General features: G+C 40.4%; 1 protein-coding gene across 2 annotated transcripts in view; it reads left to right on the top strand.

Annotated features, from left to right (window-relative positions):
- The first annotated feature begins 367 nt into the window (after positions 1 to 367).
- Positions 368 to 26,230, top strand: part of LOC125892834 (NIPA-like protein 2) — a 32,671-nt gene continuing 6,808 nt past the window's right edge. For both annotated transcript variants that reach the window (XM_049583114.1, XM_049583115.1), the window contains exons 1-5: positions 368 to 594; positions 13,630 to 13,698; positions 15,372 to 15,540; positions 22,932 to 22,991; positions 24,666 to 24,787. In XM_049583114.1, coding sequence (XP_049439071.1) covers positions 508 to 594; positions 13,630 to 13,698; positions 15,372 to 15,540; positions 22,932 to 22,991; positions 24,666 to 24,787 — 507 coding nt within the window. In that variant the 5' untranslated portion in view covers positions 368 to 507. The remainder of the gene's footprint in view (positions 595 to 13,629; positions 13,699 to 15,371; positions 15,541 to 22,931; positions 22,992 to 24,665; positions 24,788 to 26,230) is intronic.

The following is a 26,230-nucleotide window of genomic DNA, read 5'->3' as shown; positions in this document are numbered from 1 at the left end:
CCTTGGTTTACAGTAGTTCACTACAGCTGTCAGTATGTGTTTATCTATGCTGGAGCGCGAACTGCACCTGTTCGCATATGTTGCTTTTAGGTGTATCACGTCCATGTAGTAAATCAGATGACTCGCCAATGAAGAGAAACAAAGTGGGTCTAAGTTATGTATTGATGCAGTTGAAGAGGGTTTTTTCATCAGGCAGACGACTGATACTTAGCATCTTAACTGTAATACATCCCAAAATTAAACAATCGACACAACATTTACAACATAAAAAACGGTTCCAGTGATGTATTTACAACTTAATTATAAATGCAATTTTCCCGAATGCACTTGAAGTCAGCACAAACTCCTGATCCGCCTCCCAACAATGAGCAACTTTTCCCTCTTTGCACTGAGGAGACGTGGGACGCTCGGGATGGGATGAGGTGAAAAACAGCGAACAAAAATGTGAAGAGAGTGGGAGTTGTGATTTAGAAGATTATTATTTCCTTATTAACCAATAAGGAAAACATGGCGAATTCAAGTTCTCCACAGGAGGCTCTTAATTTGACCTCTCCTCAGGCTCACCGCGCTGAGATCCTGGAAAATCCACTCCGGGTAGGTTGGTTTAAGTTTCAGACTGTTTGGTTTGTGAAGTTTATACAGAGTGCGACATAAAATAAATGTGATGTGAGATTGTTGTCTTGGGTATATCAGAATAAATGCTGATTATTTCGGAGATTGGAGAATAGAGGAATGCATAATATTGATAAAACCACGAATATTGCGCATTAGACCAACTTTTTCTTCTTTTTTTTTTTATCACACAACTAATTTTAAGAGATTTTTCCACCTTTTAGATGTGAACTTTTACAAGAAGAGGTACTAATGTATTGGCCTGTCAGTACATTTTGCCATTTAAAGATTTAAAAACTCTAATTGTAAGAGCTAAATGCTTTGTAAAAAAATATTGAAATAAAACGTGCATAGTGCAAAAAAGTGCAAGCATTTCATTTTCCAAAATGTCTCTGAACAAGGCCAGTATTAGATCAGTTGCTTCCTTTGCTTACTGTATGTGTGATATGAATCATGCTGAACCTGTTTCAGCTGTTCAGCTGCACTGCAACACTCAGAGCTGAGAGGAAGTGATAAGAGGAAAGTTTGGCCGTTTATCCTTTCTCTGACTTTCAGGAGCTTCCCTCCATGAACTCAATTTGGAGCAGGAGGTTAGACACTAATGTCAGAGAGGAGATTAAGTTAGTAAAAAAAAATTGTAAGTCAAAATCTAACCTCAGCCTGTAAAGCTCTTTGGTTAATGAGAACTCAGTGTGGATGAGGAAGCCAGACAGTGTAGAGATCTATCGGCGTTGGCACCTGTCACAACTATTCTCTAAAGTGATCGTGATTACGTCATTGTGTTGAAAGGCCTTTTCTTTCTCTTGAACTTTTAACTTTGTGAGTGGACTCTCCTGACTCTGTGCATTAAGTTGAGTATGCACACATGTGTTTGTGTATGGTGATATAAAGTCTCTCTCCTCCACTGTGGGTCTGGCAATGCCCTGTTATGTATGTGTCAGCCCTCTGCCCTCCTACTCTTCTGCAGACACACATTCTCCTCATGCTCATCTTCCCCTGTCAGTGTGTTTCTCTCTTTCTGCCATGTTTCCTGTTTGACATTACCAACAGGGGGCAGAGAGAAAGAGAGAGAGAGAGACAGACAGAGGAGGAATGAGAGGCGTGAGTAATGAGTAATGGCCCATGGGTGGGTTGTGAGAGAATAGATCTACTGTAAGAGTCCTGAGCAGCTGGCTAATGGTCCCAGCTACCCACCATCCCAGAGAACATCCCGACATCCAGGGGACAATATCCGCCTGTCTCACACTTTGACTGCTTCGCCGAGCTGAAAATGTTTGTACTGATGGACTGAAAATGTTGATGTTCAAGTACACCAAGGTTGTCCCATTGGTTGGTTCGCCTGTTACGAGATGAGGAGGAGTCATCCACATGTCCCCCAGAGATGACTGACTCTGGTGATGTTCGCTAATAGTTGGAACATCTCTGACACTCAGTGGTTCATAATTTCATCCATGGTATGTGCAGTGGTGTAAGGTAGATACAATGGGCCCCAGTGGATGCTATTAGGATAGGCCCTAGTGTACGCTATTAGTTTTGAAGCACATACACACCATGAGGTGTCTTTTCGTACTGCCTCTTTTATGTTTGAGAGGCATGATTGCTCGCTCAGCCTGCGGATGTGCTCAGCTTCTCAGTCTTGACAGATTTTTCTCGCCTAATCTTAATACTGTATATCGTATCGTCATGTGATCAAATAGAGACTTGACATTTAACAACTCAAACATACATATTTCCCAGCAATAATCATTGCGTATCTGTATATGACAACATACCAAAAAAGAGAGAAATTATCAATTTAACTGAATTGTTTTTATAGTTTATGTAGAATAAGCATATCATTTTGTTTTGGATTGCCACTGACTAAATCATGACAGAGATGAGTTTGCACTGTTTTTAATTTAATGTGAGTAGTTTGAACCAGCGTATTACAGTTTTGTATTTTCTCGTAAGTGTTTATTTTTCTTTTGTTTTTAATTTTTGTTTTCAATTCAGTTTAGTTTTACTTAGTTTTCAGAGTTTTACTTTAGTTTCAGAGATATGCTGTGTATTTTTTTTGTATTTTAGTTAGTTTTGTTTTTACACTGTATTGTTTAAGATAGTTTTCGTTTGTCTTTATCTTAAGTCTAGTTTTTATTTTTAATTCAGTTGCTAAAATATTTTTCACCCCTAGGTCAGCATTTTAGTTTGGTTTTAGTGAACTTTATTTTGTGTATGTACAGACTTTGAACACAGGCGAGGTAGCAATTTGAATCAATTGCAAGAGCCCATTCTCTGCCCAACACATTTTTGAAGGGCCTGCTCTCTCTACAGGCCCCCCCACCTCACGGGCCCCAGTGCAACCGCACCAATGGTGCTGTCTATATTCACGCCCTTAGGAATGTGGTTAAGTCTAATGAGTTAAACTTGTGCATAATTTGCTTCAGAAGCGACTGTGCTACGTCAGACTACATTGTCAGTTTCCATGGGTGAAGGTGAAGAAGGTGGGTGATGAAACTTCACCACTGAAGATAACATTTTCACAGAAATAACTCTGCAACAAACTTAGCTACATCACTGTACTGAGTTGATGTTTCATCTTTTTGCAAGTAGTAGATATGACAGTCAGTCTGTCTGTCCATCACTTTGGTCCAGAGACAGCCGTTTTTCACAGCTATTGGTTCCATGTATTTCACCATGGATATTCAGGTTCCCCAGAGGATTAATGTGAATAACCTTGATCATCTCTGATAGTACTAATTGTGCCATTTTCCATCCAAACTAAATGTCTTGTACACAAGATATATAAAAATGTAAAAGGCAATTGGCCATATAATGTTCTGGGTACTTTCTTGCTCCCAGGGCAATAAATCATTTTTATTTTAATGACCCCATTTCTCTTTATATCTCTATTATTTGAAAGGTTATTAGAAAAGCAAAATTGAGCATGTTGTTCATCCTGTCCATTGTATTTTGTATTGGATGTACATTACTTCCTGGAAAGTATCATCTGATCTTGATCGCAGTCTACTCACAGCTTTAGGTAAAACTTTAGCGAGGGATGCCCACTGGAGATTTGAGCTTGTTCTTATTGCTTAAATTTGCTGTTAGGCTAATAATTTGCATATTTTCATATAATCTGACATTAAGACTGCCCTAATAAAGTAGGGATGCCAACAAATATATTTCCATCCTTCTCTCTGTGCCGTTCTCTTCCTCACCCATCTTTGTCTCTGAGCTGAGCCTCTGCTTCTTCTGTACACACCACCTCTGAGCAGAAACTGACAGGCTTCATCCAGAAATCAGCCCATCCCAGGGAGAGACAGATCCCCATTGTCACTGGACACAAAGGGCCATGCTGTCTATCTGTCTGTCTCTGGGTCAGCGTCCTGGTGAGGAGGAGGAGGAGGAGGATCAGTGCTGTCAGTCCCTCCATCAGCTTTAAGGCCCATTCAGCTTCTGTTGCTCCAGCTCTATTTTAGATTCAGGCAGGAGATTCAAACTTAGCAGCTGTATACTTTGCAGATTGTTCAAAGTTCGGTGTTGTGATCCAGTGATTACAGTTAGCTCTATGCAGGAACACGCTTGTGAAAAATTGCTTGTCACTACAGTTGCATGCAGTATGGATGATAAATATCCTTACAAGGTTGGATGTGGGGTGCAAGATTAAGATAACAGTAAGAATATGAATTAGCTTTAAGATAAAACATGACGCCTACAAGTTTAAAGATGTAATGTGTGCATGTCTGTTTGTATTCAGGGTCCAAAGTCCTATAATACACCTAACACTACTTTTAGGGGGTGAAAATGTGTTGGTAAAGTTTGTACCTTGAGCGTGATGAACCTTCAGAAGGAAATTACTAGAAACTCAAACAGACTTCATCTGTGACATTTATTTAATAGAATTTACATTTAAAAGATACAGTATATCAGTGATCCCACTATATACACAGAAAAACTGTAGTGGACGAAATTTGACACGTGTCCTTGATCGTGCCTCGATGATAAATGTGCTCATGCAGTTCCCAGTTTTACTGCTGACTTAAGCGTATCTTGATACTGATATTCAAACTCACTCGGCCGCTGCAGTTGGACTCCTGTTTGAGTTTGTGTTATCATGAATTTTAAGTGCTGAGTAAAAGCACTCAGGGATCTTTTACTTGATCCGTTGCCTGGTTTCCTCACAATCGGTATCAGTGTCAGGTTAAAGAATCCAATTACCTTCTCTGAATCTCACAGTAATTTTGCTGTTTCTTGTTAAGACTCTGGCGGCATGCTGCTCAGAGTCTTTGTCATTGTGCGGTGTTGTTTGCCAGTTAAGCTGTCAGTTCTTGGGTGTCAATTGTTCTCTGGTGACATTTTGTGCAATCAAATCCCACTTTGTAACAAATTAATTACATTTTGACAAAGCTAAAAGAAAGCTGGAGTATAATTAGCTTCCTCATGTGGCTGTCCTGGAGCAACCCTGCAATTACACGAGACTTTATCAAACACACAAACCGGAGTGGTAAAGGAAAACTCCACCTTAAAACAACAGGATAACTGTTTGAATATAGATCCAATGGTGGAAGAAGTGCTTTACTTAAGTAAAAATAGCAATACCACCATTTGAAAATACTTTGTAAGGGTATGGTCACACATGAGTGACTGCAGGTGAGTGACCATTGCTTGCTGAGGGGTTATTTGTGCTGAATTTGGGTAGTGCTGGATTTGATGCAGACAAAGAGCTAATTTGCTAGCGAGTGTTAGCTACCTTGCTAATAAATACTACGAAATATGATGTTATTGGTACATTTTCAAATTTCTTATGTCCCATGCCTGTCTCCTGACCATAGACTGTATAACTTCGAAGCCAGAAGTGAACGTATTTGGATGAAAGGTTGGAGCTGTGGAGCCAGGGGTGGATCTGACTCACAGACTGCGATGCCTCACAGACAGCCTGTCACTCAAGTAGCCATTCCCTTAAATATGCATAACTTTAAGCTTTGATATGATGTAAATGGGTGTGGTCTATAAAAATTCTGCACAGTTGTCATGAATGTTGAAATTGGCTATAGAGACCAAAACTCTTTTTTCGTACCTGGCTGAAAACGGAGCCAGCCTCAAGTGGCCGTTGAAGGAACTGCAGTTTATTGGCAAACGCAGCTCCTGAGATGCAGAACAAAAACCTGAGGACCAGAATTAGGTCGTCAGTTAACACAGAGTAATACCCAGGTACAGTTCATTATACAGGGCTTTACGTAAGCCTTGTTGTATTGCAAACAAAAAGTGAAATAAAGAAGAGTGTTTTTTTTAAAGGACTAATCAATGTCTATTTCCTGACAATAACAATCCCATTTCATCCAGTGTTAATTACCTCTGACTGTCTGTAGTTGAAGGGTTGAAAAGTGTAGATAGTTGACAGTGTCCACTACGATGAGAAGGTCAATAGTAGGAAGGTTTCTTTGAAGGCAGCATTGTTGTTTTTTATCCCGGCACTCATGAAGATCTTCAGGATATCACTTTCATACATAACCCAGAATCCTTGACATTAAATCTTCCAGTTAAATATACTTACAATCAGGCCTGTCAAGATAATTACATCATCGACTTATTGAGGTTAGCAAATACCCTATGATTAAGGTTGTGTCCATATATATTACAATATTGCCTGTTGTGTTTACATGCATGCTTGTTTACATAAGGATGTCACCAACATTTTAGTCAACTTGATGCCAAAATAAACAGCAAGCATTTTTAAACATTAAGCATTTCTAAGCATTTTTTCCCCAGTGCTTAAGCCAAATGAACAGAAAAAAAAGCACAATTGTCAAGCAAGAGTACTGGTTTCCAGTTCATTCCCAATTTGTTATAACTCTACAAAAGTAGGTACTGCAATGTTGGGGTCAGGTGCTTGTATCATGCACTGCTGTTATGAAGTGTGGATTAAGCCTGCCAACTTAATGGTTTCACCTCTCCCGTGAATGAAAAAATGAAACCCACTCATTAAAAAATTAATGGATGGGATTTCATTTTTTCATTCCATCAGGACAACCAGCACTGACTGTTGGGTGTTATACTATTACCTCCCTATTAATATTGGTTTATAATTGTTGATCCACTGTGTAGTTGATGCTCTGGGGCTCATTTAACTACTCTATATGGGTAGTTTCAATTATAATAGTTCTATTATAAGCAGTAACACTCAAATAAATGTGCTGGAGTAAAAATGTTAATACTCCCATGAGGTACAAATACCTCAAAATAGTTTTTAAGAACAGTAAATGTACTTAGTTACTCTGAACAGTTGCACAAATGGATTGGCCCTTCTGTACAGTGACATCAGCTCTGCAAAACATCAGTGGTGAAAACTGAAGCAGCAAACACACAAGTACAGCACAACACAGACGGCTGTTAGTGGTGTGAAGTCTTTTGCTTTCTTTAGGTAAAGTGTGTAATGTTTGCTAAGTAAGCCATAAGCCAAAGACACTCCCAGTGTACTGGCCTCGCCTGCCTTGACTGCTTTGTTTGCTCTTCCTGTAACAGGAAAACTCTCTTTGTTTATCTTCCTTTCCCTTACACTCTCTCATGTGGATTTGTCTCCCTCGGTGGGTAGAGCATTTTAGGCTCCTGCTGACGTGCTTGGTTCCTGCTGTGACCACCCTTACATGAGCTCTCCCTCCCACTAACACTAAGACAACAAACAAATGAAGAATCATTTACTGTAATTAGACTGAATTCACTTGCTGGCAAGCTTAATCTAACATGAATAAATCCAGTGAAAGGTGAGATGAATCCCTCCTCTCACTTCAAATTGCTGCGTCTCCTGTGTGAAGTCTGTGGAATAAACTGTCCTCGGGCTGTACATCCGCCACCTTGTACTCTTAACACACTGTTTCACTCTCTCTCTCACATACACACACACACCAAATCATTCTGCCCCCTGGCCCCTCTCAGCATTAACCAGCAGCCTCCTTGTGGGCTCAGTAACTGCAAAGCAGCGGGCCTCTTACACTCTGTCCTGTAAAGCTTGACAAGGTTATTGATCTTAGTTTAGTGAACAGAGCACAGCTGGCCTGATGGATGACGCCGTCTGTCTGATCATGAATTACCACAGAGCCGTTAGTAGTCATCTCTTACACAGTACAGTCAGCCCACCTCATTCTCTCTCTGCTCGTCTCCTTTAACATTTGAGGATGGAGTCTATCATTGCACACCCACACACACAAACACAGATTCTTTACCTTGATGTGATATCAGTCCCCTAGGAATCTCATCAGCGAGCTGCCCATCTGCTCCCCATCTCCTCCTCCTAAATCCTGTTTGCCTCTGATACACTGCAAGCATCACACACAAATAGATGAACACACACACACACACACACACACTGGAGTTAGAATCCTGTTTACCTCTGGTGTGGTATCATCCTTGCTGTTTCAGGTCAGTGGACTCATCAGACTTGGTGTCAAGGTGAATGTGGAACAGAGGGTGAGGAGGAGATAGAGGCAGACTGTGAAATAGAGGAATGAATGTGGTGGTTTTAAATTTGAAATTACCCAGAAATCCTCTGGGTTTAAAATCAGGTTGATGAGGAGATGATGAGTTGTATTATGCAATAAAGAGCGTACAACACAAGTGGTTTTACTTTAAAGTGGGCTGTTGAGTGGAATTATGTTGTGTGATGATCAGAGAGGTCAAAACTAATTGAAATTGGGCTGTAGGTATGTCTTTCCTCATTTCTTCACTTCACTGTGTGCTTAGAAGTGAGGAGGGGACTCTTTCTTTCCTTTTGGTGCACAGACTACAGATCCCCTGGTAGTACACGTGGCTGTGTTACATCAGCTTAACATTCAGGCTACTGTGATAGCGCGATCCTGTCATGTTTAAAAATGTAGACGGAAGACTACAAATGAGACCCTAATTAAACTCCAGACCGAGATGTGGACTCAGTCATTGTCATAGCATTTTTTTCTGGACAATAGGCTACTGGACAACCCTGGCCATCCACCTTGGGGTTTTATTTCATGTTGAACAAAACACGTCACTATGTGTTTTTGTTTCAAAGGGCTGTCCTGAATACCAGTTTTTGGGCATCGAAGCTTGCTTGAGAAATATTTGTGATTAATCAAAGCTTCAAGAGTGGGGAGAACAAGAGACAAGGGGACATTTTTTGAGACATGATTCTTTAGTAGTTGCATCTAAAAGAAAGTGACAATTGGACACTTTGTTACCTTGTATGGACGAATGAATGAAATTTTTATTTTCGTGCCTGGCTGCTCCAAGGCAGCCCATCCCTCATGGGATTATTCAGACACATTTTAAAACAAAACATTTTCCAGTGCCATCACGCCAACATAAAATAGTAAACATGACATATACGCAAGCTGCAAATAAAGATCAATAAAAAATAAATAAATAAATAAAAGGAAATAAAATAAAAAGGACAATCTTTGTAAGTCACAGTAACATCAGCCATAATAGCCGTAAAAAGACAGCTAAACTTACAGTTTTCAGCTGTTTTACCAGGCTGGTTGTAGATTTGTGATACGCCAGTTTACTTTGGCATATCTGGCACTCGACTTTTTGGGGTTATGGTCATATATTTTGAAGACGTGAGTCAGAGAACAAGGCCTATCACTAAGTTTAAATATCCTTGGATTACTATTTCTTAATTTCTGGGGTATTTAAGATTTTGGGGGTAACCAAAAAAACATTCAAATCCACATTTGGACACTTGTTCCCATGGCAATGATTTTTTTTGTAGTGCAAACAGTTTAAGCCATGTTAGCCATGCATGACTGGAAATAGCAGTATCAGTTGGACTTTGTTTTTGACAGACATTCGTGATCCACAGAGGATGAATCTACTGATTTGACCCCTGACTTACTTTAGCACCACCATGAGAGTGACATTTATGCTTTTGATCGAAATATTTCAGTACACACACGTTCATGTCCCCCTCAGGATGAACTGTAATGATTTTTGTGATCCGCTGAGTTTTCCTCTTGTGCCATTTTTAGGTCAAAATTTCAATTTGTCCTATTCTCACATCTGATGATATTCCCATCAGCCTCAGCTGTACTGTGTGTGTAGTGCTAATTAGAAAACGTTATCATGATAACAGGTTAAACTAAGGTGCTGAACAGTAGCTTAGTTCATAGGGATTTGGCTTGGGAACTGGAGGGTCGGTTTAAGTCCCAGTATGGAGCAGGGACAGGTAGCTGGAGAGGTGCCAGTTCACCTCTTGGTCATTGCTGAGGTGCTCCTGAGCAAGGCACTGAACCCCCAGCTGCTCAGGGCGTGTGTCAACGGGCAGCCTCCTCACTCTGACATCTCTCTATTTAATGTATGTATCGGTCCTGTTAGTGAGTGTGTGTGTATGTGTGTGTGTGTGTGTGTGTGTGTGTGTGACAACAGAGTGAAAAAAGTTGAATTCCCCCTCAGGGAGTAATAAAGCATCGTATCGTAAACATCAGTATGGTAAGACCATGGAAGTCTTGAGAAAGTCCAAATGCTGATTTTAGTCGATCCCGTGCTGCCCACTAGTAGAAATGTGGTTATCCTGATGTGTCTCCAGTGTAAATGAAAGATTGTTTATACACTCAAAGTTTGTTACAAGTGTGCTTCACAAGATTTTTTTTTTTTTTTACAATTTGCAAGTCTAAAGTAAGGAAGTACATAACGGTTCTGTAGCTGGGATGTGAGATCTTGAAGTTCAGTCTCAGACCTGTAGACACAAGTCTCTTATTTTGCCCCGGTAATAAAGCACATCTGAGGATGAGACCTTGTTACACTGCTTGTCTCATTAAAAGAAAGGTTACGAAACTGTGTTCCGTGAAGGTTTCATCATTTTGTCTGGCCTTCCTTTGTATGCTTCACTGTAGTTTCTGAGGCTGAGACAGAAAGAGCAGAGGGTTACGGCTGTTTTCCTTATTCAGAGAATGGGCTTTGGTCTTTGCTTAATTACTTTAAGAGTAAGCTATAATGACAGCTCCTTTCCCCTCAGTGGTGCAAAAGCATGTTTCATATTTTCACAAAGTTTGTCTAATAATGTGCTCTGACAAAGTGCTAGACAACCTCTGGATTGTGTGATAGTGATCAGCTGTTGTGTTTGGAGACCAGAGGAATTCATTTACACTCTATTCATTCTGGTAGCCTTTGACCACAGTGCTGTTATCTCATTGTCAACAGTATCAGATGGACATTATTGACAATAACCCACTGCCCGTCTTATCTCACAGAATGGACCACTGAACCTGAGCATTTACTCTCTCTTCCTGTTTTTTAATCTAGTGTTGCTGTCCTCTTTCTCATCTTTTTCTTACTATGCCGTTCTCCCTCCCTCTCATTTTGCAGCTCCTCCGCCTCCTATTCTTTGTTTTAATTCCCATCACTGTATATCCCTCCTCTCTCTTTTCTCTCTACCCTCCATCTCTCTCATAATGCTCTTTCAAGGGATAAATACTTGGATGTGCTTGGCCGCTGTTACTTCTTCTGCAGTGATTGAGTTTCTTTCTTTAGGTTTTCATCATTCCCATTCCACCCCCACTGCGCGCTTTCATTTCTTTGTAAACTTTGTCCGCCCACAGACACCGGTATGTTTATGACCTAAAATTAAATTTCCTCTTGGCAATAATTTCCCAAGCATGTGGGGGAAAGTAGCCGGGCGTATTCTTAAAACACTTAAAGGGAATTGATCCTGTTTCTCCTTCCTTCACTTGAAAGCCAGTAATGCACTCTTGCTGAGAGTTGGCTTCAGAAAGATATGGCCATATTGCCCAAGAATCTCATGATACAAGGCCGGTTAGGGGGGCATCATTTCTCAAGGGCTTTACATGCTTTTTAACCACGCTAGTGGAGTAGCTCTAGGGATGGCAGTGTCGCTCAGTTGGTCCTCCACTTTGGTTCAGACTGAAATATCTTTAGAGCTATTGAATGGATTGCCATAAAACTTCATACAGACATTCACATTCTCCAGAAGATGAAACCCTATTGAATTTTGAAATTCATGAGCTTTCCATATAGCACCGTGTCTTGGACCAAGCAGTCCAAGAACAAAGACCACAGGTTTTAAGTTAAAAAAAGGTGGGTTTATATTCCCAAAAATCAATTTTACAAAGCAAATGACTAAAGATAACAGAATTACAGTTATAGGGCCCATAAAAGAGGTCAGCAAAACACGACATAAAAATAAGGTTAACAAAACTAGACGTTAACTCAACAAACAGACCTAACAGAATGAGACACTGGGGTAACACATATACTGGCTGAGCAGACAAAATTAAACACAAAGGGGAGAATTTACACAGACAATAACCAAAAACGAACACAAAGTAACCCATAATCCCCCCCATGATGTCACAGCTCTTGGTTTGTTCCATAGGCTGACCTTCTACATAAAACCAGGCTCTGCCCTCAGCCCCATCTTTTACCTAGCTCCAACCAGTAAGTGAGCATGACCTCAGGTAACTCTAAGACAAAGAGAACAGAATTAATAACTGACCAAAGCAAATAGCAAATTGACCAAACAATGTAAAGTAAATTTGCACGCTTCATCTAGAAAACAGTGTGTTGTCAAAGTGCTAATAAATCAATTTTAACTCAACAAATTGGTATTGTGTGTATTTTAAGGGACTGCAAATTAAAGGTAACTGAATATGTGGTAATGGTGTCGGTGAGTATGTGAATCATTCAATTTTTTTTTGCAGGAATATGATCGGTGTGTGATGGCTGTGCCCACAGCCATCACACACCGATCATATTCCTGCAAAACTAAAGACATTTCCATCAGCCTCAGGTCTACTTGTGTTTAGTGCTAATTAGGAAATGTTAGCATGATGACATGTTATACAAAGACTGTGCGAGTATGTTGGCATGCTGGCGTTATCATTTAGCTGTGCCTAAGTAATGCCCATAGACTGTATAAAAAGAAGTGGATGTTGCTACTGGGTCTGAAAAATGAAGCCAGTGCAGAAGTGCCTTAAAGTTACTAGGTCACTGTTATTAAAATAGTATTTTTGTCATATTTGTTGAAACTGTCAGTCGTCCATACAACAAATTATCTGTGAAAAAAATAATGTTTCCTTTGGCTCCTACTACGGCTGTTAATGGCATTTGCAATAATCCACCAATCCTGAATGAAAATAACCAATCAGAGAGGACATCGGCCTTCTTCTGTGAAAGTGAAAGTTAAAGCAACTGACTTTTTATCAGTCTTTTTTCTGTTTCCCTGTATTTGCAGTGTATGCTACTGACAGCGCAGCGTGTGCATGTGCAGTGATCGACGTGCCTTAGAGACCCCTTCTGCCTCTGGTTGTTTTCATTCAGGTCTGTTAATCATGTAAGAGGTGTAGCAATGGCTATCCTCCCCAGGACCACCCTCTCGTTCCAGTATGGTCACCTCTGGCCAAAATGCCTAATTCAAGGCTTCAGAAGAGTAGTCCACAAACAAATGGGCGGCATCATGGTGAATCTGTCCACTTCTTTTATACAGTCTGGTACAGCCACACAGAGCCACTAGCACGGCTGTCGTCTTGTTGATATGCTGCGATGACACTTCAGCCTTGTCAACATCACCAGCTTCTACCAACAATGCATGTAACATTGAGTTCTATTTCCAAAACCTTGCATTTGTGTGGTGACCAGGGTGTTTATGCATCTAAAGGTGTATACCAACCTGCATCCAGACCTTTGTGAGGTGTCGTATATCGTGGGAAAGTTGAGGGTGAGGGAGTGTTTGTGTTTTTGCACATGTGGGTTAAATGTCTGTATTTGTGTCTGTTGCTTTTGCCTGCATGTGCAAGTTTAAACTTTAATATGATGAAATCCTAGAAGCCTCTGTTCTGTTCCACAGGAGTACGCTCACACACGCACACACACACACACACACTAGTGCCTTTGAACAGAGCACCAATGGAACAACGGTCTCTGTAGTTGTCATGGAAATGACAGATGTGACAGCTGGAGGAAAGACTTGCAGGGAGTATTATGGGGTGTTTGGAGTTGTTGTGTGACAAGTGGAGCATCACTTAATTTGTGCCTGTTTACTGTTTGTTCCCACAGACGTATCTCCTGGGAATCATAATCTCCATATGTGGGAATGTCCTCATCAGCATTTCACTCAACATACAGGTAGGAAGTGCTGGAGCCCAGCTGTACAGCAGACACTCTGCCCGCAGCACACTGCCTTTCTCTTGACAGACACTGACAGTGTGATCTGCTGCCATGTTCACAGTGGGCCGTTGTGCAGCAGATAGCAGAAACGACTTTGTATTTTATGCCAATAAAGCTTATTTGAGTTAGAATTAAAAGAAGGGAATGTTTAAACATCAGAAATCAATTCCATTTTAATACTGTGACTAGCAATACAATCCTCCAGTCAAGTAATCAAACAGCAAGTTTTCAACACTTTGTGTCTGGACTTAATTATATTACTAATTATACTCCCTGATGCCTTATCAGCACTAATTCAAGTGAAACTTAAGCAGTAGTTTTTTTTACAGGGTCTAAAAATCAACTTTATTCACGGCCTGCCACTGTGACAGGCACGTTGTTTTTTTTTTTTTTTTGTTTTTTTTTTGTCTGCCAGACTGACATTTTATCTGCCACTTTTGAAATGTAAAGTGCTAAATGAAGGGATAACACTAAGATGTCATTTAGTGGAAGGAATGGTGCCTTTAATTGTTTTTTTTTTTATATGTACAAAAAAAGTAATACATGCATGGTTGATTCCAGTATTCACATTCTGCCATGGATTTCGAGAACCCTATTTTTGGGGGGGGTGGGGGAGAAATGTACACATGCATATACTTGAATGCACCCACCTACGTGCAGAATTATACTATCAATACATTTCAATTCATACAGAGAATATTCAGCCCAGGAAACTGAGAAATGATTCTCTGTACATTTACTACCACTTGACAACTTCACTGCAAATTTCTCCTTTACTCAAATCGCCAACGGCTGTCTGCTATCATCCACTGTCTCTCTTTCCCACTCGACCACACACTCGCTACGCCCTGAGCTATCCCTTCAGATGAAATTTAAACACGAGGTGGTGAAGTTGGTTACAATCAGTGAACTTCAACTGTCAGTCAAAACAAATAAGATTCCACAGCGCTGCTTTTATATAGCAGTTGCGAGCGACTTTTAAATGTGTACCTCTATTCAGTCATATGCTTAACCTTAACCCTCTGTTGTGCACTTTTACTGAGGCTTTAGAGCTGAAGTTACATTTTTTTTTATCTGTTTTAAACAATTGTTTTTTTCCCACTGTGTCATTAAGATAATAACAATGTAATGTCTGTTGCTTAATTACACTCTGATTAGCAGATGCAAAACTCTATTGATGCATGTGTAGAAACCGGGTGTTTGTAGCAACAGATGTGTAAAACAGATTGAGAGGGCGTGTCCACTTAAACTAAATGTGATGAAGTGCTGTAAAGGGCTGATAACCATTGTTTATTAAGCAATATAAGCTTGCAAAGAAAGCATTGTTAATGATTATGAGGTATACATATGCGTTTGCCTTGTACAGCTTCCCACCTCATTGGTTAGTTTAATTAGTGTCATGCCTCTTCTGGGATGAAATGCTAATCAGCAGAGGGTGTTATGGTGTGTTCAGATGTATGTGACAGCCTCTGTAATGCTGTTTTATTCCATAAATTATACCTTGTTTTTCAAGTGTTATATATTTGGCTGTGTAAGCTATATATGTGAGTTTGTCCTGTGCAGCTCTTCAGTTATTGGATCTGCTTAATCTTACTGACGCCTCTGGCTCCTGTTCCCTCTCTTCCTGACAGAAATATGCCCACGTCCGTCAGTCTCAGCGGGGCTCCAAGCCTTACTACACCTCTGCGATGTGGTGGTGTGGTGTGGTTCTCATGGGCATCGGCGAGCTCGGGAACTTTGCTGCCTACGGCTTTGCCCCAGCATCACTCATAGCCCCGCTAGGTTGTGTGTCTGTCATAGGTAAGGGTGACCTTTTTTTCCCTCTCATACATTATCCATGCATGAAGGCAGGAGGAAAGGTTGCTTCCTCTGGGAGCAACAGTAAGCGTTGCCTTGTGAAGTCTGCTCTTTTTTTTTCCGATCTTGACATAAACAGTCCTCTTTATACCAAGTGCTTATATAATGTGCTGAAAGTCTGACAGGTTTTACTTTTGGGTTTGACATCTGAAAAAAAAATCTCTGAGTTGCACTGTGAATACACATTGGGAGGTATATTGCAATTACTGATACACATTTCCAGAATGCCCATATGAAGTCAGAGTGACATAATTTTTTATAGCTATGGTCACTCCAAAAAAGATCAGAGGCATTGTTGCAGTTTCAAACTTTTAGTTTTACTTTAAACCCTTTGTCAGTGACAGATGGACATGTCAACAATCCATCAACAATCCATCTCAGTGGTAATGAAAGGTTTTTCTTATTTAGCCTCTGTACTGTGACGTATTTCCCAGTGAAACAGAATGTTTGATCGGTGTTCAGTTACAAGGGGGATTTAAATCAAACTTTTGCATTTGATTGAACTGATTAAAGTAGGCGGGCTTAAACGTAAGTGCATTGTAGAGCTACAGCAGACTGCCGGCTACACACTCCGGAGTGAGAAATGAATGAATGAATTAGACCTCACCTATGTTTTGGAAATGAAAACAAAGGTTTGAAAGTTAGCTAACTTAATAACAGCTTGGTGCGCCTAAAAATTGCAGATTGATTGATGGGTAAATGTTGTGATGTTATTGGTTGAAATTGGTTGGTACCAAGCCACAACTTCCAGGGCTGAAAACTGAAGCCAACACTAAGTCCCAAACCTGCAGTTCTTTGAGTGGCCACTTAAGGCTGGATCCAGAAGCCAGTCAAAAGACCCCCATGTTAAAATGTCTGACTTTATAGCAGGAATAAACATGTTTACAGCCTGGTACAAATAACTGTACGGGGGTTAGATTTTTATGTAACTCACCTGTTTACATTTTATTGATGCTTAAAGTTATGCATGTTTTAGGGCAGGCCACTTTGAGTGACAGACAGTCTGCTAATAGTGTCCTTGGCTTCTCAGTCAGATCCATACATTGCTCCTCCACAGCTCCAGCCTCTTGCTTAAATATGGTCACCTCTGGCTCCAAAGAAAAAAGATGGCAATGGCTTAAATGCTGAACTTGAGTCTTCAAAATGGGAGTCCACAAACCAATGGGTGAAGTCGTGGTAGCTACATCAATTATTTATACAGTCTATGGTTGGCACTAGCTCGCATGAGCAAACTTTAGATTTTGTTTTACAGGAACAAGAACAGTTAGGATATTGATGTAGGACAATGAAGAAATTGATTTTCTTTTTCTGCATACATTGCATAATAGGTACACTGAATTTTCAGGAATGTGATCTCAAAGGGTTAAATGGAAATTTTTCATTTCATATCAACTTTAAAATGTTAAACTTTTCAGCATTTACAAATGTAAGAAAGCAAAGATTACAGGAACATGTTAAGAAATAAATATTTTCTTCTTTTCTGTCTTGTTAATCATCTCCTGGTCCCACATATTTAACACACAACCTCCTGGAAGAGTCGCTACCCCCAGGGTGGTAACCAGTTGATGGACACTCTACAAAAACACAGATATAATTGACTGAAATAAATACTGGGACATCTTACATTTTTAGATGTGCTTATCAGTAGATATATAAGCTTTCCCTGAGCAGTGGGCTAAAAGCTTCTACAGAGCTGAAGGTGTTTGCATGATGCTGAAAACATTAGGTGTTGACAACCAAAAATTGAAAGTGCAGCATTAATGCCTCTGTCCTTTATGCTGACTCTCTGCTCTTAGATGTTTTAAAAATCAGTGCATGTCCTGGTTTATAGATTCGGCCAAAACAAATCTTAACAGCACCTTGTTCAAATAACAGGACATAAAAATTAACTACATTAATGGAAGCTCTGTATCCACAGGAGTAGTGCTATTTCCATCCTGCTTATCACGACTTCACATCTACCTGTGCTGGTGAGGCTGATAGGTCTTCACCTCATTCAGCGCAGTCTCTCAGACATAGACGCTTGCTTTTAAAAAGAAACTTCCAACTGTTGCTGTACAGCCTCACACAGCAGCCCAGTGTGTTTTTCCCATTTCTTAGTTTATATCGAGCACTGGACCCAAAACCCTTCAAATTTTATGGGTGATTCAGGAAGTCCAATTACTTCTGACATTATAAATCCAATGGCCCACTCCAGAAATGATCATTTTTACAGCCCACAGTGTGAACTAAAGCTGTCATGAACTAAGCCGGATTCATTAGCCAATCAAAACAAAGCCTGCCCGGTTGCTACAGTGAGCAGCTGCTCAGTGCAAACACTCTAAACACAGGTTAAATATTGAACAGGTTCACTTCTTACCTCCCGCCACCAGTCACTCACCGCACTGGAGGTGGTGGTGAGTCATGGATATAAATGACAGCTATTACCCCGACGCTTCAAACGATTTTCCTACAGTCACGCCTCACAAGTGGATGAATGGTTTGAATAAAACACTGAACGAAACCACAAATCGCATTAAGAAGGCTGCACCTCTTGTTCATTGTAGTTCTGCACAGTGATGTATTTGCTTCAAGGAGCAGTAGCCTCTCAGTGCTGTCAGTGTGTGTAAAGCTGACATGAGGACTGTCTTTAAACCTACAGGTATTAACAATTACTCTGCTCATTTCCATTTTACTATGAATATTATCCCTATAAAAACCACAAATTGCTAGACACTAGTGTTGCATTGAAGTGTGCATGAATAATACGCAGCTGAAGTATGTCTTGAAGGAGTGCCTTGAAGAATTAATGAAGCCAGAAATGAAGAGGTTAAAGGAGAGGAAAGGAGAGGGAGATGTCTGCAGCTGTGACACGGCCTGTCCTCCTCAGAACTAACAAGTAGAGCTGAGGGGAAAATGCGCAGGTTGCTGTCTGCCATCGTGACTCCATTCTCACCTTGCGCTGACTCACACTGTACGCAAATGAGCAAACGCACACACAAATGCGTGCATAACCGTAGTGGTGTGTAAAAACACCAAGGTCTAGTGGATTTTTTTTTTTCCGACCAGAGATGCTTCTTCGGCTAACACACACACACACACACACACACCCCTCCTGCGGTGCTGTTGTACATGTTTTCCAAGAGCTGTGTGAAGGCTCAGAGAGTGGGGGGACAGACAGCGGGAGGCCTTGGGTGAGTAAACAAGAGGGAGGAAAGTGGTTGGGTGGGTAGAGGAGAGGAGAGAGGAGGTTGGGTGCTGAGAGGAGGAGATGGTGAGGTGATAGAAAGGAAAGGGAATGGAGAGAATAAGGAAATAAGACAACAGGCAAAGGCAGAGGAGGGAAGGGATGGGATCGGGAGAGTTGATGATGTTGCTGTCACCCGCCTGTCCCTGCTTGTCACACTGGCACACTAACGCTCCATGGAGAGCAATTACTACTGTCTCCATCCACAGAGCCAAACAGTCTCTATTTGGAATGACAGCATCATCCCAGATGCTGTTGTATGGAGAAGAGCATCAGCGCACACCGTCAGATGCCATGTCGTCACATGCAAAAGAGGAGGGAGGCCGGCATGGTGTAAATAAACAGAAACCTGATTCACACACTGCATCAGCATTGCTCGCAGATGTCAGACCTGCAGCTCTGTAACATTGACTAAGATGTGTTGTTATCACTGTGTGAAGCAGTCAGTTTTTAATTATTTGAATAGCTCTATGGCTTTAATCATAGACTGTATTCGGTAATTGATGTAGCTACCACAACGTCACATATTGGTTTGTGAACTCCCATTCATACATAAACTTTAAGCCTTAATAAAATGTAAACGGGTGAGTTCTGTAAAAATTCACTCCCCTCTACAGTTGAAAGGGGAAATTAGCTATAGAGGTCGGCACATTTTTTGTGCCAGGCTGTAAACATTTTTTTTCTGCTGTAAAGTGGAACATTTTATGATGGGGGTCAATGGGTACTGACTGGCTTATAGCAAGGCTATTCAAGAGAAGGCTGAGACACGGGGTCAGACATGGGGGGATTGCACATGCGCAGTAACATCTGGTCTGCACCCTCCAGCATTGCAGCTCAAGTTACACTGCGCATGTGCAATCCCCCCATGTTTGACCCCGTGCCTCAGCCTTCTCTTGAATAGCCTTGGCTTATGGATCCAACCTCAAGTGGCCATTAGAGGTACTACAGTTTTTGGCACTGGTCATTAAGGAATTTCACAGAAGTTCAAGGAAGTTTGGTTTGTCTTTCATGTTCAGAAATAGAACCTCAGATTTTATAGTCTAATATTTCACTTCAAAACTCCTATACAGCATCTATAATACAACATTTGTCTGTTTAAGAATTTTTTAAAGCCAGTCTTAACCCTAATGGTTTTTCACAGGACAAGAAAGCTTAATAATGTCACAGTTTTTGTTATTTGTGACATTGCAAACGTACAATATGTGGCAACAGTTCCTTTATTTGAGCTTCTCTGGGAGATGACAGCTCAACTTTCACTGCTTTCATACGTTAATGTCAGATCTGTGTGGTGAAAGAATGTTTGACATGGTGTGTTTTCCCACAGGGAGGTTCCCATTACTGCACATCTGAGAGAGTGCGTAGAGGGGCAGTACTGATCTGATCCACACACACACACCTCTGTAAACACACAAGAACAGTGACAGAACTGTGTACCCCAGAGGTTACCACATTTCTCATTTTATCAAGCCGTGTGAATCTCACTTTGTTCAGAGTTGCTATGGTTACTTGTTAGATCCAGCTGGTCCCAGAGGCAAAGAAGGAGTCCTAAATGTGAATGTGAACACACTCACAGTATGAAATATTTAACAACTGACTGTTTCATCAGAATACCAACGAGAGTCTTTATAAACTTCCAATTTGGCAGTAATGTCCCGGCGGCATCTTGCACATCCATGCCTTGTTTCACACGTTTTCTCTGAAAGACACTCTGTCACTATGTTAACAGTTACAGCCACGCAGCATGCAAAGTGAAATTGTGCTTTAAAGGTCCCATAATGTAAAAAGTCCAATTTCCATGTCTTTTTTTATTAGAAAGCAGATGTAGGTGTCATATAAATACTGTGAAAGTATCACAACTAGGGAAGCACCAATTGTAAAATTATGGACTGATACTGTGTTTATAAAAACAATTTGGCAGATAGTTTGAAGCCCAGCTTTTTAGCCCGGGCAAAACTGATGTGACACAATGGAAAAACTTCGGCCACTGCCATCACTGGATGTCATCTTATGGCTGATAGCAGTCAACAAGGCAAATATTGGGCAATACTGATGTGCAGCACATAAATCGGTGCATCCCTAATCAAAACGCTCAATCTACACAGAAATGCACATAACCATATTGAGAAGTGAAGTCGTGATGTCACAACTATACTATATAAAGGTAGAAACTGTTACTACAGTGCTGTTACAGTCATTTCCAAGGTGTAATGAAGGTGCAAAAATGCAGAGAGTGAAGATGTGGAAGACCTGGAAATGCTGACCAATCAGAGCAGACTGGGCTTTTTTGGGAAGGGGGCTTAAAGAGACAGGTGCTAAAACAAAGCATTTCAGACAGCGGATGATTACAGGTATATTCAGACTGTCAGTATAAGAAGAATCACATACTTTTTAAACATTAAAGCATGTAAACATATTCTAATAGAAACCTCAAATACAAGTATGAACTTGAAACTTAGCATAGTATGGGACCTTTGATTCAATGTGAATACCATTTTTTGTTTATAGTAAAGTTTTTCATGGCTTGAGTTTATTAGCTTGCCTAAAATCAACTCTCAGGTGGAAGCATTTGCTAATAAAGCTCCAATTGTGCTCTACAGTCAGTGTTTAACATCCATGTAAAGAACCTGTCTGTCTTGCCACGCCACTTCAGTAATCCCATGTGTGACACGATGTGTGTCTCTGACATATTGAGCTGTTTATGCTCTGTAGCTAATCTCCTTATGATGGTGGCAGAGCCTGTGCACAAACTCAAACTGCCTGTCTGTCTGTTTTCCAGTATTTTCCAGCAATTTTTCTGTTCAGTTAGATTGTCTCTGTCTGAGTGCCATCACCTGCATGCCCGTCTGGCTGGCTGGCAGTCACGCACTAAAGTCGTGTCCAAAATCTCCCAGCAAACACAGCTGCCACAGCTGACTCTGCTGAGGTATTGGTGGAATGTAAAACAACATCACGACAGAAAAGGATGTCAAATTAGGTACTCAAAAGTGTTGTCAAGTGTTGAGGACCTCCAGCATGGCAGCCACAGCATGTTATGTAAACTGACCTCCTCACTGACAGGCTGCTGTCACTTGCATATCTATTTGCCTCCCTGTCAGTCTGTCCGCTGCCTGTTTGTCTTGTAGTTTGCTTTTCTGTCTCAGGCAGTTAGTCCGCCTGTGTGGCCATCCATCTGTGTATCTGCCTGTTTATCGGCATGTCTGTGTGTCTGCGTGCATATCTGCCCGTCTCGCCATCCGTCTCTGTGACAGCCAAATGCTGTATGTTTATTCATCTCCCCGGTTCGTTGCATATCCCATGGAAACATTAAGAAGACTAATCTGAGGCGTAGCTCATGTGAAACTGATTGCTTTTCACCGTCACAGATTTTGACAATGATATTGATTAATGAGTTCATGAAAAATGTGGCATGGAATAGCATCTTGCCATAATTTGATGCTGGCGTTATGAAGTCCTAATGAATTCCATTTATCTGAGCAAGCTGACAGATCATATCAGGCTTATCAGTATAAACATGTGAAACATGATGTGTGTATCTGTTTCTGTTAACATACATTTACACAGTATAGTCTTACTGTGTGTACACATGCATGACTGAGTGCTTGTCTATAATGTGTGGACATACAATATATATGAGAAATTGTAGTCATATTCTCACAGCACACACTGCACAGTAAAATCTAATTACCCCTCATTTCATATTAGTATACATGTATACAGCCAGTCTGTTTGCAATACTGTTGATGTAATTGATATTTTTATCAAGTCAATATTTAGTCGTGTCAGACCCTGCTTGCAATTAAAATGACTTGCTGCTTCAAAAAATAAATCAATCCAGAATACGAGGCCACAAAAATGGCTTTATTTATGTTTTTATTGCCAAGCATTGATCGTGATGTTATTAATATAAACAACAGAGAGCAGGTTCGATCTACAATTCAAATTATTTGGTGTCAACACTGTGTTTAATGTATCTGATTGCTGTTTAAAAAGTATACAGTATGAGATAAAACTGTGTCCCAGTTCAGATTATATTCTTTTAGCCGTGAAAAGTAACTGTGGCATGTTTTATAGCCAGTTAAACTAACAAGAATATATTTTCACTTCCCAGCCAGCGCTATCATATCTGTGGTTTTCCTCAAGGAGACGGTGCGCGCCTCTGACATTGTTGGTAAGCAAACACTCAGTTGGGATCCTCTCAGATTGCTGCTGAGCTTGAGAGGTAACATTTTAGAGTTCAGATATATCAAAGTGACTTCACAGATTATCTCAGTTTGAAAAAAAAAACAAACCTGAGACCGACAAAACATTGTAGTTTGTCTGAGATGGAAATCAAACATTTTTTCCGCTAGTTAAAAAGTCTAATTGCTGTGTGTTTCTGCCAGTGGAAATGAAAGGCACAATCTGTTCAACAGACCTGTCCCATTATGTTGTTTTATGAAAAGCTATTGTTTGTCATAACAATTTGTAGAGTCTGCTGTTAAGTGGCATGGTCGTGATGGTTGTCACAATGACAGTCATTACAACTGCTAGATTGGACATTTATATCAGCACCACACAGCCCTGCATATTGTTGCTTTCCAGGATAAATCATCAGCAATTTTGCCAGTTTTGCTATCATCTTGTAATTGCTGAGTGACTTCATCAGCCACATACTGGAAACATTTAATTGTATGAATATTTTATTTATAAAGGGGGAAATCACTGAGAGCAAACTGTTTTTTAGCAGTGCCCAGTTTGCAAAGGGTTGTGCAATCCAACAATAGATGTATGATGTAAAAGATGAATGACAAAAAATTGAAATTAAAAATGAAATGTTCAGCTCATGGTAATATTCCAATAAGGTAAACTGTGAGTTTATTCTGAAGGTTAGTCCTTTGATAGAGTAAGTAACTTCAAAGCTGGCTTTTCAAGGTAAGTCTTAATTCTTAACTCAGAATTTCTAAACAAAGATTGCACATGTGAGGCACAATGCATTTTGAAGTGAAGGGGGCTGGCAAGATCGGTAGGTAAATTTCCTTTTACGGTTTATAAGAAAAAAGCTCATGCCTATTGACATGATGTAGCATATACCAATATCACCAATAACAAAATAAATGTCACTCTCACAGAGGTGTGCATGACGTACAGGTTCAAAAACTTTGCACAGCAGGAAAACTTTTGAACATGAAATAACTCTTTAAATTTTGCAGTGACTGTTAAAAGGAACAGTGTGTAAGATATAAGTTGATTTAGTGAAATCTAGTGGTGAGAAATTCAGATTGTAACCCACTGAAACGTCTTCCAGTTGGAATTTCCTCAGTGTTCATTGTTCAGGAGGTTTTTATCAGGAGCCAAATTGTCCGCAGAGGTTTCTTCCTCACCAAAACAAACAGACCTGGTGATTTAAAGCCGTAATAGCACTTCTAACATGCTTCTAACTACAGTGGCCAACATGAAAGTGCAAAAACAGGAATGGCTTTATTTAAAGGCAGTGTTTGGTTTGTCTGCTCTGGGCTACTGTAGAAACATGGCAGTTTAACATGGTGATCTCCATATACAAGGACCCACTCCCTATGTAGATATAAATGGGTCATTCTAAGGTCATAAAAACACAACGATTATTATTTTCAGGTGATTATGCACTAAAAAACATACTTCTTGTATTATATTCAATTTCTGCCAATGCTCCCTAACTTCTACACACTGGACCGATTTTGAAAAGCCATACTTGCAGATTGTGAGAATAGTGCCTGTTGTAACAGGTGAGTTAAAAAATATGTGCATCTAGTTCTGCATTCACATCTGAGTTAGAAACAAAACCTTTTCACTACAGTCTCACCACTCTCTGCTCTCTTTCTTATAGGTGGCACCCTGGCAATAACAGGAACGTATGTCCTGGTGACCTTCGCCCCCCACACTTCCACTCACATCACAGCCCATCTGGTCCAGTACTACGCTGTCAGTTGGCACTTCCTGCTTTACCTTGTATGTAACGCTGTAAAACTCTCTCACTGCCTGAGTCCAGTTACATGTGTGAGCTTTTTCTTGTTTCCTTGGAGATAACGTTTGTATGTGTCAGTGGGTTGCTGTTTAATACTTAAAGGAGCACACCACTGAAATGTCCTCAAACATGTTACTGTATGCATACCAATTCCTGTCTCACTTTCAATTAGTTCATCCCAACCTTTAACCTCCCTGTGGAGAGGAGCAAGAGGATGACTACTCTTAAGGGTTCATTAAAGTAATGCATTTTTATTAATGCTCTGTCAAGAGGTGAAGTAAAGTTGATGACCAACCTGACCTCAGTGAATGAATGGAATCGAATTTTGTGAAGTGGGGAGCGAGTCTGTTATAACTAAGATTGTGTTTTTGCACTCAGTATTAAAAAATACTGGCCACACCTCATGGTCTGCCAGTGCATTAACATTCACCCATGTGCTCTCCTACTCCAATTTCCCCTCAGGCAGGGATGGCATAAACATAGCTGTTACCATAGTGACAGATCTGGTACAGAGCTGAAACAAGGTGTTTTTCTCAAAACCTACTCATCACAAAATGTAAATGTTAGCTCCAAATGTTAACACTAGTCTCTGTAAACACCTTAGATGTCTTTTAAAGGAAGATTTCTACAGCAGAGGGTCATATCCTGCTGCTTTTCCACTGATGCCAGGACTCCTGCGATAGCAGCAGAGAGGGAGCTCTGTGTTTTCCACTTTTCAGGTTAAAGAGTTACAGTTCTTTGTGTTATTCAGGAGTGAGGAGGAAAGAGAAGCACTCTTTTGTGCTAGAAAGTGTGATACCTTTGATCTGTTCTTCAGGAAACTGCTAGTGGAAGTCTTAAACACCACTGAGGATCTGTAGCCTGCTGCATTTCTGATATTTATATACTGGTTTATTATTGCAGTATTTTAGTGATGGATGGACCGATTGTTTTCACAGTTTCAGTTCCTTTGAGTTGCAATATGTAAATGTATTGAGCTCTTTAAATTGTGATCCTACAAAACTCTTTAATGCATCACCAGTCATTATATATAAGTTACATTAATAACTACGAAATGATGCATTGATTCAGCCTCTCACTTGTATGTAGGTAGGCTTTGTATGCTCAGTGTAATGTTACAGAAATGTCAATGATCAACAATCTGATGTTCTTTGAGGGGGAAGTAGCAGATGTCCCAGTTACCTCCACAGCCATGTGCTGCTTTTATGTGGTGTCAGAATAATCTGAAAAATGAGAGTAAACAACCTGTTGTTTAACACTTTGAGCAATGAAGCACAACACATCTTCTCTGAAGCGTTCATGATGTTTCCACATAACAACTTAAAGCTCATGAACTCACCGAAGTCAGGAGGATGACCATCTGAGGAACACCTAGAAGCACCTTTGGCCCTGGCTGGCAGAGGTCTTGATTCAAGTCCAATTTAATT

The sequence above is a fragment of the Epinephelus fuscoguttatus genome, linkage group LG8 (genome assembly GCF_011397635.1).
Source record: "Epinephelus fuscoguttatus linkage group LG8, E.fuscoguttatus.final_Chr_v1".
In the NCBI taxonomy this organism is placed as follows: domain Eukaryota; kingdom Metazoa; phylum Chordata; class Actinopteri; order Perciformes; family Serranidae; genus Epinephelus; species Epinephelus fuscoguttatus.
The sequence above is the reverse complement of the archived record's forward strand: the minus strand, read 5'-3'. Positions and strand labels throughout refer to the sequence as shown.